This window comes from Physeter macrocephalus, chromosome 16 (assembly GCF_002837175.3).
Source record: "Physeter macrocephalus isolate SW-GA chromosome 16, ASM283717v5, whole genome shotgun sequence".
NCBI classification, from domain to species: Eukaryota; Metazoa; Chordata; class Mammalia; order Artiodactyla; family Physeteridae; genus Physeter; species Physeter macrocephalus.
Window position 1 is genome coordinate 84,942,205 of NC_041229.1, and position 16,889 is coordinate 84,959,093.

General features: G+C 34.0%; 2 protein-coding genes across 4 annotated transcripts in view; one reads left to right on the forward strand and one right to left on the reverse strand.

Annotated features, from left to right (window-relative positions):
* Nucleotides 1-16,889, forward strand: part of EIF3M (eukaryotic translation initiation factor 3 subunit M) — an 87,406-nt gene that overhangs the window by 17,936 nt on the left and 52,581 nt on the right. The window contains exon 9 of one of the 3 annotated variants that reach the window (XM_028501676.2): nt 9,074-9,120. The exons of the other annotated variants lie outside the window; for them this stretch is intronic. Within the exon in view, the coding sequence (XP_028357477.1) occupies nt 9,074-9,120 (47 nt within the window). The remainder of the gene's footprint in view (nt 1-9,073; nt 9,121-16,889) is intronic. 3 annotated transcript variants of the gene reach the window in all.
* Nucleotides 1-16,889, reverse strand: part of CCDC73 (coiled-coil domain containing 73) — a 100,416-nt gene that overhangs the window by 931 nt on the left and 82,596 nt on the right. Inside the window, exons 13-16 of the mRNA XM_007111128.4 lie at nt 15,586-15,717; nt 10,491-10,668; nt 7,894-9,396; nt 4,471-4,604 (exon numbers count right to left, since the gene is read on the reverse strand). Of these exons, the coding sequence (XP_007111190.1) occupies nt 4,471-4,604; nt 7,894-9,396; nt 10,491-10,668; nt 15,586-15,717 (1,947 nt within the window). The remainder of the gene's footprint in view (nt 1-4,470; nt 4,605-7,893; nt 9,397-10,490; nt 10,669-15,585; nt 15,718-16,889) is intronic.

A 16,889-nucleotide genomic window follows, 5' to 3' on the forward strand; every position in this document is an offset into this window, starting at 1 on the left:
ATAAAAAAAATAAAAAAAAAAAAAAACAATGCAGATAAAAATCTGTTTTGTCCTCTACTCCCCTTCCCTTCCCAAAGATGTCTATGTTTTGTAACTTCTATCAAAGCCAGGGGATAATTTTAAATGCTAACGGAAGTAAACTGCCATATAAAAACTGCCTTTTACTTCATGTTTCCTCTTACGCTTCAGAGCACCACTGTTGGAGAAACAGGAAAGAGCAATGAGGTATTTGGAAGCTGGCATGTTTCCAAGGCACCACATTGGGTCGTACTTCTAATACCATGTTAAATAAGTTTTCCATTTTAAGGTTTCTTCTGATTATAAAATAATTACTGGAAATTTAGAAAATAGAGAAAAGTGTAAAGAAACCAAAAATCACTAGTAATCCACTCTCCAGAGAGATCTGTCAACATTTTGGTATTGTTTGCTATATTAGTCTTTCTATTAGTGTACTTGACCATTCTATAGAATTTTTATATCTTGCTTTTTCCCTCTGTGAGTTGTTTCCTAGGTCATTAAAATTTCTCATAAGCAAATATCAGTGGCTGCAGAATACTTCTTATGGATGTGTGATCATTTAACTATGCTATTGTTAACATTTGTTTCCAATTTATCCCTATCAAAAATTAATTTCTTGAAAAAAACTTATGGTCTTCTCAGATTCTCAGATAAAATCCTCTGTTGAAAGGGAATATATTTTAGAGGTATGGAATAGGATAAGAATTAGATTAAAATTTCCCAAGATTCCAGCCACCATCAAACATTTTGATGTAAATATTCAGGACTCCTCTATATATACACTTTCAAAAAAATTGTATCATATTTATATCATTTTCTATGTTGGGTTAAAAACATTTTTAACATTTCCCTCTAGAAAGAGCATGGCTCCATCATATTCCATGTTCCATAATTTAATATATTGTTGGACATTTAAGTTGTTGGAAAACATTTACTGTTATAAATTAGGCTATAATGAATGTCATTTGTTCATAAATCTTTGTGAAGATCTTTGAGTACTGCCTTACATTAAAATCTTTTCCAATCTGATAAAAATGGCATATTTGTAACATTGTGTTTTCAAAGTGAGATTATATAGTAGTAATTTTTAAAATGAGTTTAATGTTTACATTTAACCTCAGTTCCCTAAAGGGAACTTTTGGATTGCTCTATTTGATTCCTGAGAATTCTTGTCAGCCACCAGTCCCCTCAGAGTCTTAGCCTCTGATCCTTAGGGTAATGCTGGGTTCATATTTGTCTGATTGCCTGTGTTCCTATGAAATAACAGATGAAAAAAGTATCAGCACAGGACCACCAAGAGACCTTAAGTCATTTAACTTTTGTGGGCCTCAGTTTTCTCATCAGCTTCTTTTACTTACAAAATGCTGTTATTGTAAAGAGTAACATAATGGATAAAATGTGCATAAATGTATATTTCTCATAATGTCTGGCATATAAGTGTTCAGCGTACTTCATGTAGCTCACAGGGCCAAAATGAATGTTAGTCATCCATGCAACACTGAGAACCTGCTTCCTAAGTGCAGTGGGCAGTGTGTCAGTTTCATGCACTACTGAGAATAGTTACAGAGAAATAGACCAAATCTAAATGTAGGTTGCTACTGATTTTGGAGTAAAATGATTGATGATCTATATAACATAATGGTCCTGTTTTGCCAACAAAATGCTAGAAACGTTTTGGTGCATTTGATATCAAGTACAAATTACCCAATTTTCCAAAATCCTGATTCTTTGACTTTTAATCTTGAAAAAGGAAGGAGACATTTATACATATCTGCTTTAGTTTGTTTCCCTTTACCTACTTGGTGGGAGGGGCAGGAAGGATTGGCTGGAGAGAGAAACAAGATGTAATTTTACAGTTTACACTTAATAAAACGTGTCCTATTTAGCTTAATTTAGGTTTTGCAGCCTACAGAAGTAATTCTAGTTACAGGGATGCTCCCACATATATTTGCTCCTTCCTTTCCTTTGCATAAAAATCACTTGCCTCCTAACCTCTTTCTGCCTGACTCAAAAGATCTACTCTGGCCTAGAACTTCCCCTACCCTGGTAACTAGTCCTCTTTATTTAAGCCTGCGGTTGCATTTTAAAATTTAACTTAAATGAACCTAATATCATTGGCTGTGTAAAATAAGTGGCTTTCTTTGCTTACCGTGGCCCCTCTCTCCCATCCTCATTCCTGGGTATAATCAAGATTGCAGCAGGCTACCAACCTAACCCCTGCTCTAAGAATAAAAAACACTCTTCATGTTGCTCTGGATCTGTAGGGGAAAAGTGGATTAGCTCATAATAATTACCCAGAATTTTACAGGATTGATGTGGACAGTATGCATAAAAATATGTTGAAAAATGTAAAGAACTTATATTCCCTTTCTGGCTATAAGTCTTCATAAAGTTCACTTTTCATTTGGAACAGGAGTTGGCAAACTTTTTCTGTAAAGAGCCAGAGTAAATATTTTTGGCTTTGTGGGCCAAGTGGTCTCCTCACAACTGCTTGATTCTGTCATTGCAATACAAAAGCAGCCACAGAACTACAGGCAAAGGAATAGGTGTGGCTGTGCTCTAGTAAAATTTTACTAAAGCAAAGCAGTCAGCTGCGTTTGGCCCGCCAGCTGTCATTCAACAGCCCCTGATTTAGAAAAGTGTACGTAAGCAAGTAAACGGGCATCATAAAGAGACTAGATTGGCCTGGTTTAATCCAGGGATCAAAGCATTTTCAGTAGACTAGGCAAGAGTTGATCTGCTTTGAAATTTGTCCCACATTAGATGTTACTTGGTAATCAAGCTTCAGCTGGGACAATGATACATAGAATAGTGCTTGATGCCTAGTGATAATCACTTAGCTAAACAGACATTTAGTGTTTTACATGCACCAGTATTTTGAGAAGAAATTTTTTTATATTATGAAAATTGAGAAGGTTATATGTAGCATGCAACTAAGAGCCAAGATACCTAGTCAAAGTCCACTGCAGACTGTTCCTAATGACTGGAAAATTACTTCACATTTGTGTCACTGCCTCATCTGTTTTTAAAGATGTAGGACTGTTGTGGGAATATTTCTACGAAAAAGTTTTAAATTCTATAAATATAAATTCTTAACAACATTAATTAACAGAAAAGGCATTAGGAATCAGATACAAAGAACTTCCCTATTGGGTTTATTATAAAAATGGGCTTGAAAGGGAGATGTGAAATGTTCCATCATACCCTTAAACTGTTTGAAAACAGGACAATTATCTTAGAAGTATTAAGTACTCAACCCAATTAGAATGAGTGTCTAGCTTTGATACTCAAGCTTTTTGGTTTTGCTTTGATTCTATGACTTACCTAATTAGCCAAGGTCAGAACTTAGATTTCCCAGTGTCCGGGCCACTGTGCTTTAGTACCATAGTTTAAAGATTGTACACTTGAACATCAAGCTGAAACGATTTGTTTTTGAGCTCAATTATGCAAAGGTGGAAAAGGTAGATCCTGATTTTAGTTTCAACTTTCCCAAAGGGAGAGTTATGCTATCTTGAGGTTTCTCCAATTTAAAAATGGAAATTAAATGTACTGTTAGAACTTATTACTTGTTAAGGCTGTGTTAGTATTCTAATTTTCACTTTAGATGTGCTAAAGGAAAAGTTGTTTAATGTGCATCTCTAAAATTTAAAATATACAGTGACTATGCAGTTGTTTTTTGTCATTTTTCCTAACCTTTTTAGGTTACCTTTTAGCAATTATACCTGTAATTGTTCTTTAGACTTTGAACAATACAGCCTTTTTTTTTAAATACAGCCTTTTTTGCACTAAAGTTTTGCACACTAAGTTAAAAAACTTACAAATTTTGCAAAAAAAAATCTGTCAGTTGTAGTTACTTGCTTTTCATATGACAAATGGACTCTTGGAGCCATATAATCTCTACAAATACTTTGCTTAATATTTATATCCATACTTGATATATGTATGAATATTTGATCCTTTCACTTACTGTGTTTTAATTGAAATAATTTAAAATAGACAAATTCTTCCTTTGCAATAGTCAGTTTCCCAAAATAATATAAATTAAGCACTATTAAAAACAACTGAACTCTATTGATTAGGTTATTTAAGGCATCTTTTATTAAAATTTTAAATGCTCAAATGAGTGAACTATTTTTTTAAATAGTTTAAATAAATAAATGCTCAAATGCCACTATTCCTAAACTTAGGTGACTAAAAAATATAAGTACATAATACACTACCTCACACTCTCCTTCCCAAAACAGGCTGGATTATATCTATTTGATTTATACACTGTGACTTTTTCCTGCTGTTTTCCATCAAACTTAATTGTGAAAAATGGTGCCATGTTGCCCTCTTGATATTATTTTGAAGATCAGTTAGGTCTTAAAGCATCCAGATGCACACAGTTCTACACATATCTGTAGAATTAGCTCACTAAGGTCTGCTCCGCAATATTTTTAATTGACTTACATGTTCTGTGGGAAAAGAAGAATCACAAAAAGTCTTTGCAATTGCATTCCTCTCTTCACTGGGCTCTCCCCTGGGATCTGGATGGATACTCGAGTTATTCAAAATGTCAGCAACTCTGTTAATGCTGGTAGTATCTGGTTGACAAAGAGGAAATGACAACTGAATTTTATTCTCCAGGCACTCATTTTAGTGACTAAACTTGTTTTTCTCTGATCCTATGCTTTGTATTTAAAAAGTAACAATTTCTATTTTCTTCTCACTTTGAACACTCGTTTCCATAGACTTTGCTCTTACATTAGGCATTTCATGTCAGAAAACAATTTTTTTTGCTACTTTCTAAAACCTGCTGATTTCACATTAAAATTAGGGACATGGTATAAATATCTTCTAAAGCAATATAACGTTAATACCTTAAAATGTTATCCTTATTCCCCTGGTTACTGCACTGCCTACACATACAAACATTTATATAGTGAACATCTTACCAACTCAAAGGGAAAAGTCTGAACCAAATGAAAGTTAGATTTGTAAAATATATTTAAAAAGAAATTGGCCATGATAAAAAATCCAACAAAGGGCTGTCTAGTAGAGGGTCGTTGGGCTTTAATAAATAGATAACAATGATTTAGAGAAACATGTAAGGTTAAAAGATATTTAGGAGTATCTTTTATAAGTTTGAGTATTTTACAAGTTGAATTTCTATAGAATTTTAGTCATCTCTCCTTCCATCCTAATTTATATCATTGAGATTTAATTTAGAAGAAAGGACTTGTGAGAAAACGGTAAATGTTAGACCAGTCCATTGACTAACAGCATTAAACTCACCACAGCATTTGACAGACAAAATTAATGGAATCTGAAGTTTAATACATTTTATTATATCTGGAAAATTAGTTTGTGCAGTGAGATTTTACAGTGTTTTGGTGTTTTCTATTCTCTCCTATATGACTTCTCCATTCATGCCAGTAAACAAGATATACTTATTTTGCTTTTAATTCCCACATTTTTTCTTTTTTTTTTTTTGCGGTACGCAGGCCTCTCACTGTTCTGGCCTCTCCCGTTGTGGAGCGCAGGCTCCGGACGCGCAGGCTCAGCAGCCATGGCTCACGGGCCCAGCCGCTCCGCGGCTTGTGGGATCTTCCCGGACCGGGGCACGAACCCGTGTCCCCTGCATCAGCAGGCGGACTCTCAACCACTGCGCCACCAGGGAAGCCCCTTAATTCCCACATTTTCTTTTTAAAATTTTCTCAACTTCCTTTTTAAAAGAAGCCTGTTAAGTCAGAAGGCCATGCAAAGCTTTCCTTGTAATCCATATTTCTTCACTGGGTCTAAACGCATATTGTTAAACACGCAAAGTTCCCGTAAAATCTAAGACTGTCTTCAACAACCTCAACAACTTTAACTATGAGATTGCTATTAGCAAAATAAACATTTTTATCATGATCATACTTCTTAATATTTTTAGGTTACATTTATACAGCACCTATATGTTATGTAGTATATACCTATGTTAAAATACCTTCAATATTAAAATTTTCAAATACACGAAAGTGAAGAGTATGAATGTCAATGTACTCATCACCCACCTTCAGTACTTCAATATTAAGTCACGTATTTCATCCATTTACCTCTCTCCCTATTTTTTTTTTAATTCTGGAGGATTAAAAAAATTGTTTTATAATCTTTTGTTTCTGATTATTTTAAGAATTATCTAAGTTTTAGGTAAACTGCAATCCATTTAAGATTCTTTTGTTATAACTTCCCAAGTTTCCTATACTTTGGTTTTGTTTTTTTTTTAACATCTTTATTGGAGTATAATTGCTTTACATTGTGTTAGTTGCTGCTGTATAACAAAGATTATCTGCTATATGTAGACATATATCACCATATCCCCTCCCTCTTGCGTCTCCCTCCCTTCCTCCGTATCCCACCCCGCCAGGTGGACACAAAGCACCGAGCTGATATGATCTCCCTGTGCTATGCAGCTGCTTCCTACTAGGTATCTATCTTACATTTGGTAGTGTATATATGTCCATGCCACTCTCACTTCGTCTCAGCTTACCCTTCCGCCTCCCTGTGTCCTCAAGTCCATTATCTACGTCTGCATCTTTATTCCTGTCCTGCCCCTAGGTTCTTCAGAACCATTTTTTTTTTTTTTTTTAGATTCCATATATATGTGTTAGCACATACGGTATTTGGTTTTCTCTTTCTGACTTACTTTACTCTGTATGACCGACTCTAGGTCCATCCACCTCACTACAAATGACAATTTCGTTTCTTTTTATGGCTGAGTAATATTCCATTGTATATATGTGCTACATCTTCTTTATCCATTCATCAGTTGATGGATACTTAGGGTGCTTCTACGTCCTGGCTATTGTAAATAGTGCTGCAATGAACATTGTGGTACTTGACTCTTTTTGAAGTATGGTTTTCTCAGGGTATATGCCCAGTAGTGGGACTGCTGGGTCGTATGGTAGTTCTATTTTTACTTTCTTAAGGAACCTCCATACTGTTCTCCATAGTGGCTGTATCAATTTACACTCCCACCAACAGTGCAAGACAGCTCCCTTTTCCTGGAGGATTTTTAAAGCAAAACTTGCACATTGTTATTTCATGTGGTGGTTTGAAGTAAAACAGTCTCCACTATCTGAACTATTTAATATTTGAATGTATTAATACAGGCATATAATTATTAAGGGATTCAATTTAAAGTGTTTCAAACAATGATAAATATCTGATATGATAGGTATTAATGTTACACCTCACTGTTACTTGCAAAATAAAAGAACAAAGCTAGATTTGTGGTGCTGTTGAAGGTACAGATAAAAATAGAAAAATTAAGGAAAGGGAAAAAATTGGGAGAAGGAAGTAACAACATAGAAGAGAAACTAAAACATAGTTCTGAGAGAAGGAAGCTTGTTTTTTTTTTTTGCATGTTTTTTGTTTTTTGGGTTTTTTTTAGTATAGAAAGAAATGGAGTAAACATAACACTGGCAGAAGCCATATCAACAACTTCACTGCATTTGCTCTAGAAAGTAAAAAAAAAGAGACTTGGATTAGGTAGATGTTCCTAATTTAAAATGAATGACCCAGATTTGTGGTTGTTTTTGCTATTTTCGGTTCTTTCATAATGAAAGGATTTTTTTTTTTAATTTCCAAAATGCAGTTGACCTCTGTACATGTTGATAATACTGGCTCAGATTTAGGTGAAAATAAGTCCACTTCCATTTAAATAAAACTTTTCCTATTTTTACATATATATCAATACATATAGGGAGTCTTTTAGGTTTAGGCAAAAAATATATATATATAGTAATATAAATAAATTTTCATTTTAAACAATCTGGAAAATTTTTACCAAGAATAATAAGTAGAAATACAAATTTTAAAAGAATTAAAACATAACCCTTATTTTCTTACCTGGTCCACTATCCTTCCTGTCATCATCCACACCAACATTTTTACAAGGTGTCAACGAAACCATCTTTTTGTTTTGTGATAGACCTATTGGTCTCTTCTTCAGCAACAAAGGAATGCTAGATGCTGAAGTGCTAACTGTTTGACTTTCAATTTGATTTACTTTTGGCCAGGAACTGGGGTCTAAAAAATTCACATATACTAGAGTTTTCTCAGTTTTTTTATCTGAAGTTGAAAGATCAAAGGCTGACCTTCCACTTCTGTTTACTAAATCTCCAGATGGCTTTATGTGAAATGGACATGATTCTTCCAGCTGTCCTTCACTGTAAATTTTTCCTGAAACAATGTCATTTAATGACTCTGTGTTCTCTGTACTATTTAACAATGTATGCTGTCTTTCATTAGGGAAGAGGTCATTTTTTTTTACTTCAGTTATCTGATTCTCATCAATCTGACTCTCTTTACTGGAAAACTGTATTTCTGTGGAAGTTTTCACATGAATAGCAGTTTTCATATCTTTGGCTTGTGAAGCATCTATATTCTCATTGTTAATCTGAAGATGGGAAATAGTCACATTGTTTTCTAGATACCCCAAACAGTTCTTAACTTGCCTATTATGCATATCATTCACATTTTTCCTATATATAGTTCTTTTCACAGGGCTTGAGTTGGGTGTCACCAACATAGGCTTAATATTAACAGTTTTATCTGAATTCTTTAAAAGTACGTTCAAATTGTCACTGAAAACAGCGGAAGAAATGGGGTGGTTGATTGCTGTATCACAGGGAATAGTTAGTTCAGGTTGCTCTGAAGTATCATCACCAACTTGCTGAAAATCTGAAATTTCTTTAAATGGCAATATGCTACATTCACTTTTTTTATTTAACAGTTGTATTTGTCTTATTTTACATTGTTTATCATCTAACATAACATTACTTGAATCTGGTAAATTATATTTCTGACACTGGACAAGATTCCTTTTTACATCTAGAGATGAATTCAAATTTGCTTTGGTTTGGCAACTATTTGTAATTTCCTTCTCCGTGTCATTTTCTTGAGTCCCTGGAAGCAATCTGAATTGTTTGAATGGTTCATCTTCAGAAACATCTTTTTTATGATTTGTATTGCAAGCCATCTCATATAAAATACTGTTAAATGATGTTCTGTTTTTTTCAACCCCCAGGTGTACATCTGCATGGTGATGATCTAATCCTTCAGTTCTTTCTGGATGTATCTTTTCTCTTTCTATTGATATATCTGCCACTAAAAAAGAAATATTTGGTGATTTAAATTCTGTACACCCATTATCTTTTTCCAAGTCCACCTTGTCTTGTATTTCTGTAGTAACCACTTTCGTAAAGTCAGTAACATCCAAGGTTTGTCCTTGACTAATTAATTCTTTTTCTATGCCGAGGGTTTTGCTTATGGAGATTTCACTTTGATTTTCATTCTGAGGTACAATAGTATTAATTTTCTTCTTGGGGCTTTTTTCAAAAGGTTGTAAGTCTGTTATAATGAGAACACAGTAAATTTTTGGGTTATACACAAAAGCCTGCTTTTTTATAAGATGCATGTTAACTATTTTTATAAAAACATATTTAGCTTTAAATATTTCACTGGCAAGCTATTACACAAACATAATGACACCAATTTTATGTAAATATTGAGTTCCCTTTAATAAGCATGCTAAAATGTTCGACTCTATTCACACTAAATTTTTATTTCATTAACAGCGAAAGTATTTTTGGTTTAAAAAAGTAAGTTGAGGGCATTACAAAATGGTTATTTCTCTAGTCTGTTGCTTCCTTTTGGGCATACGGTACAATTCCATATAAACACACAGCTGATTAGATAAAAATTAATTTACTCTAATGGTCATATTGTAATTTCTCTTACTACCTAGATGCAGAAATTGCTAGCTGGTTTCTTCAAGACTAATAATCATCACTTTCTTACTCACTATCTTGTAAATATTTTTAAAATTTGGAATACTTCTGGGCAAAATATATAGAATATCTACTTAAGATATTAATTTTATTCATCTGGGTTTTAACCATAGATTTCAAAATTTCAGTATAGTTACAATAATCTGGACTACAAATTTAGGGCATGAAGGGTCTTTTTAATCCAATCATTCTCTCTACAACATCTCCACCAAGTGGTTGTTCAGCCTAGGTTTGAACAACCTTCAAACTACCTTCTTTAAACCACTCTTTTTCAATATGGACGAATCAGTCAATTTTTCAATGGTTACAGAAAGGTCATTTGAACTAAGAAAAGTGCTCTGGAGTCTGGTCATCAAAAGGTTATTGGTAGCTCATTCTTGGCAAATCAGTGAAGGCAGAAACCAGAATGCAAAAAGCCAATGAATAAGTGATGAGAAGGGAAAGCAAAAAGGTGTTTTTCCCCACAATATTGACTCTATTGAAGAATAGCTCAAAAGACATACAAGTACTTTTGTTAAGACACATACAAATGGAAAAGTATTTCTCCAATTATACTAGTAGGTCCTCAAAGCAAAGACTGTAATTGATATTCCCCTAAAATGATCAATATAAAAATTAGAAAATATCAATATAACCTTAGGTTACCTTCATTACCTATAGTGATTTCTTCTATAAATGGGGCTTCTTTCTTTTCCTCCTTTTCTCTGTATTCAGTGTCTAAACAACAACTCTCAGTATTTTCTTCCCTTACTTCTTGCCTGGAATTATATTTCTGTATGATGGTGTTTTCTGATTTTTCCACTGACATTTCAGTATTTACTTCTGGAAGGTTCTAGTGTAAAATAGAAAAGATTCCTTTAATGTAAAAACAGATTGTTAAAAAGTATAAAACATTTGAACAAACTTTGCTAATGAAAGTGGAATCTATATTTCAGTTCAACCATCCAGCAATTTCTATTTGAAAGCCAAATGATTTTTTGACTAAATTTAATATACTGTTCTTTGTAACAAGATCACTGTAAGTTCATTTTGTATAGTCTATCATTTAAATAAAATGGAGAGCCTTAGATGTTTTCAAACATGCATTTCACGTTATTATATAATACCACATATTAAGAACCACTCCTTTATTAAAAGCAAAGTAGTCATGGCAGGCAAATTGTTTTGAGTGTTTGGTATTTTTATGTATCTTTAAAATAATGAATCAATTCAACATCTTTTTATTCCCCCTAAATACTGAGCACATATTACATGGAAGCACTGCACTAGGCTTTGGGATACAATGATGAACAAAATATAGTTCCTATCCTCAAAAAATTTATGGTCCACTGGGGAAGATAGTAAAAGAAATGACAGGCAATTTTAATACAGATGGGGATAAGGAGGCACTCCAGGGAGAACAAATGGCATTCACAGATGTTAAAAGCAAACAAAATTATAGTCTTTTCATGTAGTTTTACTTCGTGGAACTACTTGGGATTTACTTCAGCTTGAGCTTAGATGCTGGGAGAAGAATGGAGAGAAATGAGGCTTGAACTAGGCCTAAGTCGTTAAGGGCCCAACATAGCATACTAAGGAGTTCCAACTCTACCAGGAAGTCAATGAAGGATTTAGACAAGGTGATTAATATGAGCTGATTGGAAAGACCATTCTGGCTGCAGTATAAAGAATGGATTAGAGTAATGTTTTCCAAACTTCACTGTTTAAAACCTGCAATAAGAAATAAATATGCTTTACAACACAATGAGCATACCAAGTAACACCAACTCAATGAGATACATTCTAATGTTTTCTATGTTACATTATTTTATTTCATTTTTAAAGGAATGCCAGTCAAGAAACCACCAGACTGATTTCCATGTACCACTAACAGGCTGCACTTAGAAGTCTGAAAAACACTGAATTAAGGGGAAACAACATGAGGCAGAGAGACGCATCATAAGAATGCCACAGTAGTCCAGGTGATATCAGCAAAGATGAAAAGCCTGAATAGATTCATGAATTATTTATTAAGCTAATGTCAACTGTTGAATGACTGCCTATGAAAACTGAGAGGAGTCAAGACTAATTTGCAGGGCTTCCCTGGTGGCGCAGTGGTTGAGAGTCCGCCTGCCGATGCAGGGGACGCGGGTTCGTGCCCCGGTCCGGGAAGATCCCACGTGCCGCAGAGCGGCTAGGCCCGTGAGCCATGGCCGCTGAGCCTGCGCGCCCGGGGCCTGTGCTCCGCAACGGGAGAGGCCACAGCAGTGAGAGGCCCGCGTACCAAAAAAAAAAAAAAAAAAAAAAAAAAAAAAGTAAGCACTTTACTTCTTGTTTAAAAGCCCCCAAATGATAGTGTCAAGAACAAATTTCTATGAATGGACTATACAGCCCTCAACAGTTGGTCTTCTGCCTATCTTTTCAACCTCTTATCCTGCTACTTACTGCACTGCTAGCATCCTATACTGCAGTCTTGCTAACCAACATCTAGTTTACATATTGAATAACAATATTTCACTTTTCTGATTCTTTGCTCACTTTATTCCATCTAATTTAAATCTCTATCTGGAAAATTCTTAGTTATTTTTAACAACTCAGCTCAAAAATGTCTTGCTGTGGGAGGTCTACCCCTCATACACAAGTAAGGTGAAAAAAGCAACACTAATCATGAAAGATGGAACAGCTATATTAATATCAGACAAAATAATATTACTAGGATAGGGATGGACATTTCATAATGATAAAAAGGTCAATTAATCAGGAAGTCATAATAATTATAACTGTGTATACACCTAATAACAGGGCTTAAACACACATGAAGCAAAAACTGACAGAACTGAAAAGAGAAATATAAATTCACAGTTATAATTAAAGATTTCCCACTAATTGATAGAACAAGTACACAAAAAAATCAGTAAGGATAGAGAAGACTTGAACAACATTATCAACCAAACTGACCTGACATTTATAAAATATTCTACCAATCAACAACAGAATACATATTCTTTTCAAGGGTACATGAAATATTTGCCAAGATAGACAATATACTTGGCAAAAAAACAAGTCTTAATATATTTTAAATGATAAAAGTCTTACTTAAATTTGAAGTCATTAACAGAAATATATTTGGAAAATTCTCAAATATTTGGAAACGAAACAGCATGGTTATAGGTCAAACTCATATTCATGGGTCAAGGAAGAGCTCACAAGAGAAATTTTAAAATATGTTCAACTGAATAAGAATGAAAACACAACACATCAGAATTTGTAGAATGAAGCTAAAGCAGTGCTTAGTGGAAAATTAATAGCTTTAAATGCTTATATTAGAAAAGAAGAAAGGCCAGTAACCAATAAATTGACAAGTTAGATGAAAAGAACAAGTTCCTTGAAAGAGAAAAATTAGCAAAATGGACTGTGTTGGAGGTCTCCAAGTCCACCCCCAGGTTTGGTGATTTGCTGTGAAGACTCATACGATTCAACATACAGTTGTACTCCTGACTAAGATTTATAACAGCAAAGAATATAAAGCAAAATCAGCAAAGGGAAAAGGCACAAGAGGTGAAGTCTGGAGGAAACCATGTACAAACCTCTTTCAAGAGTCTTCTAGTGGAGTCACATAGGACATGCTTAATTCCCACAGCAATGAATTGTGATCACAAATGTAAATTGCTGTCTACCAGAAAGCTCATTAGAGACACAGTGCCCAAAGTTTTTTGGTTGCTGGTCACTCTCTGCCTAGCATGTGCCAAAACTCCTGACTCCCAGAAAGAAAGCAGATGTTCAAAGTAAACTACTTAATAGTTTAGGCCCAGTGAGCCATTCCTGTCTGTCAGGAAGTGGTGGGAACCCTCCCCAAATCCAAAGTTCCAGGTATCAGTCAAGAGCCAAACTTACAAGCAGGTCTTTCAGAGGCCTTTCACAGGCCTGTTATGTCAATTATTTTCTGCACACCGACATAAAAAGAAATTGAGACTCTGAATAGCCCTATAAATAGTTTAAAGACTAAATTTGTTATTAAAAATATTCCCACAAAGAAAAGGCCTAGATAGCTTCACCAATGAATTGTATATAGTATTTAGTAAGTAACACCAGTTCTACACAATACTCTTTCAGGAGGAAAGAACACATTCCAACTCAATTTATGTGGCCAGTATTACTCTGATACAGACCAAAAGAATGCAAAGAAAAAACAAAACCTACATATCAATATTCCTCATCAATTCAAAACCCCTAACATAGCATTAGCAAATCAAATCTAGCCATATATAAAAAGGATAATACATATCCCAGGAATGAAAGGTAAATTTAGAAATTAATTAATGTAATTAATTGGTTAATATGGACACATTAACAGAATAAAGAAAAAAATATGATCTCAATAGATACCAAAAAAGCATCTGACAAACTTTAATACCCACTCATGATAAAAATTCATTCATGATAAAAACTCAGCGAACTAGGAATAGAAGGAAACTTCCTCAACCTGACAAAGAGCATATACAAAAAAATCTATGGCTAACATAATATGAAATGATGAAAGATTAAATACTCTCCATCTAAGATGAGAAGTAAGGCAAGCATGTCAACTCTTACAACTTTTATTTAACACTGTACTAAAGAGTCCTAGCTAGGGCAATAAGTTGAGGAAAAAAATAAAATGTATACAGAGCAGAAAAAGGGGCTTCCCTGGTGGCGCAGTGGTTGCGCATCCGCCTGCCGATGCAAGGGAACCGGGTTCGCGCCCCGGTCTGGGAGGATCCCACATGCCGCGGAAACAGAGGAAGGCCCGCATACCACAAAAAAAAAAAAAAAAAAAAAAGAGCAGAAAAAGAAGTAAAATTTATCTGCCTTAAATTCTCAGATGACATAATCATATATACAGAAAACTCCAAAGTCCAACCAAAAAAACCCTACTACAATAATAAGTTAATTAAAAAGGTAAAAGGAAAAAGGATACAAGGTCAATGTACAAAAATCAATTTTAATTCTATTTACTAGCAAGAAACAATTAGAAAAATTAATTTTTAAAATACTATTTACAGTAAGAGCCCAAAACATGAAATATTCTGGGATAAATTTAACAAAATACTTGCAAGACCCATGCAATGAAAACTACAAAACATTTCTGAAGGATATTAAAGAATATCTAAATAAATGTAAAGATATATACCATGTTCATGAATTGTATGTTAAGATGTCAATTCTTTGCAAATTAATCTATACATTCAACACAATCCAAGTCCAAACCCCAGAGACTTTTTCTTTTAGAAACTGACAAACTGATTCCAAAAATTATATGGAAATGCAAAGGACTTAGAATAGCCAAAACAATTTTGGAAAAGAACAACAAAATTGAAAGACCTATACTACCACATTTTAAGACTTCTTATAAAGTTACGCTAATAAAGAATGTTATATTGGCTTAAAGATGGACATATAATCAAAGGAATATAATAGAGGGTGCAGAAATAGACCCACGTATATTTATTTGGTTAACTGATTTTCAAAGAAATTACCAAGGCACAATGGGAGAAAAAAACTGTCTATTCCACAAAGGTATGTGCTAGAACTGAAAATTCATGTCCAAAAAAATGACCCTTGATCCTTATGTCATATTGTACATAAAAATTAACTAAAAATGTATTACAGACTATACGCTTATACTAATTTTTAAAAGTTGAGAAACGGAAAATATGAAGCATGGAGAAAATCATCAGTGACGGTCCTAATTTCTTTAAGAGCTTATACCCCCAACATACTTGAATTTTACCTGAAACTTGTCTTCCTCAAACTTTTTCTGATCGCATAATTCGTCATAATGTTCTTGTAACTTAGTATGAGTTTCTTTAAGTGATGATAACTCATTTTTAATCTCATTAATTTCTCCATTAAGTTCTTCAACCTAATATAACATTTAACCAAAATGAACACGTATATAAATTTATTTTGTATAAAAATATTTTATTAACACAAGTCTTTGGAAATAGTAAAAAATGAAAACATTCCCGAAGTAATTACCACTATTAAAAGCTACCATTTATTGAATTGTGCTGAGTACTTAATAAATATAATTTCGTACTCATAAAAATCCTATGAGGTATTTTTAGTCTCCAATTTACAGGCGAGAAATGTGAGGCTCACAGACATTAAGTAACTTGCCCAAGATCAGGTAGATATGAAGTGGTAGTCAAGATTCAAATCCAAGGCTAAGTCTAGGGGTTGTGCTTTCAAGTACTACATTAAACTACCTCTTGTTACAAATGAAAAATTAATTTATTTTTAATCATAAAAATTATATAAAAGTTACCACTTCATTGGTTTCTTAAAGTTTTATTTTCTTGTTGCAAATTAGATATACAGATTTTAACTCAATTAGATGAAGAATACTGAGCACTAAGCAGTACAACAGAAACTGACTCTTCAGGCTAATACTTACATCTACACACTGGGCTTTTACTGGCTATAAAATTTCATAATCTTTTTCTTGGGGGGGTTCTCCTTCATAGGAACCTCAAATGTAAGACGAAGTAAGTTCCATTGAAGAGAAAAATACCTTTTTGTCATAAAATATTACAAAAGTTTCTCTTAATTTTAAACGACCAAAAATTCCACAAGTGCCCTCTATCCCATCCTCTCCTGTCTCCCCCTCCCCCCACCCTTTTTAAAAAGATTTTTTTGATGTGGACCATTTTTAAAGTCTTTATTGAATTTGTTACAATATTGCTTCTGTTTTATGTTTTGGTTTTTTTTGGCCTCGAGGCATGTGGGATCTGCTCCCCGACCAAATATCGAACCCGCACCCCTGCATTGGAAGGTGAAGTCTTAACCACTAGACGTCAGGGAAGTCACTCCTGTCTCCCTTAGAGCTTAGCTCTAGCAAAGATCTCTTCTCTCCTGCCTAGTCTCAATCTTTCCCACTATACCAGCATGTTTTCAGCCCACAAATATGCTCTTGTCACGTTCCTAACTTTTTTCTCCTTGACTCAATTACTCTCTCTTACTTCTTAAAATAAAGTCCACTCTTACGACTTTCCAATTCTAATTTCTCACCACTCCTTAACAACCGACTTCTGC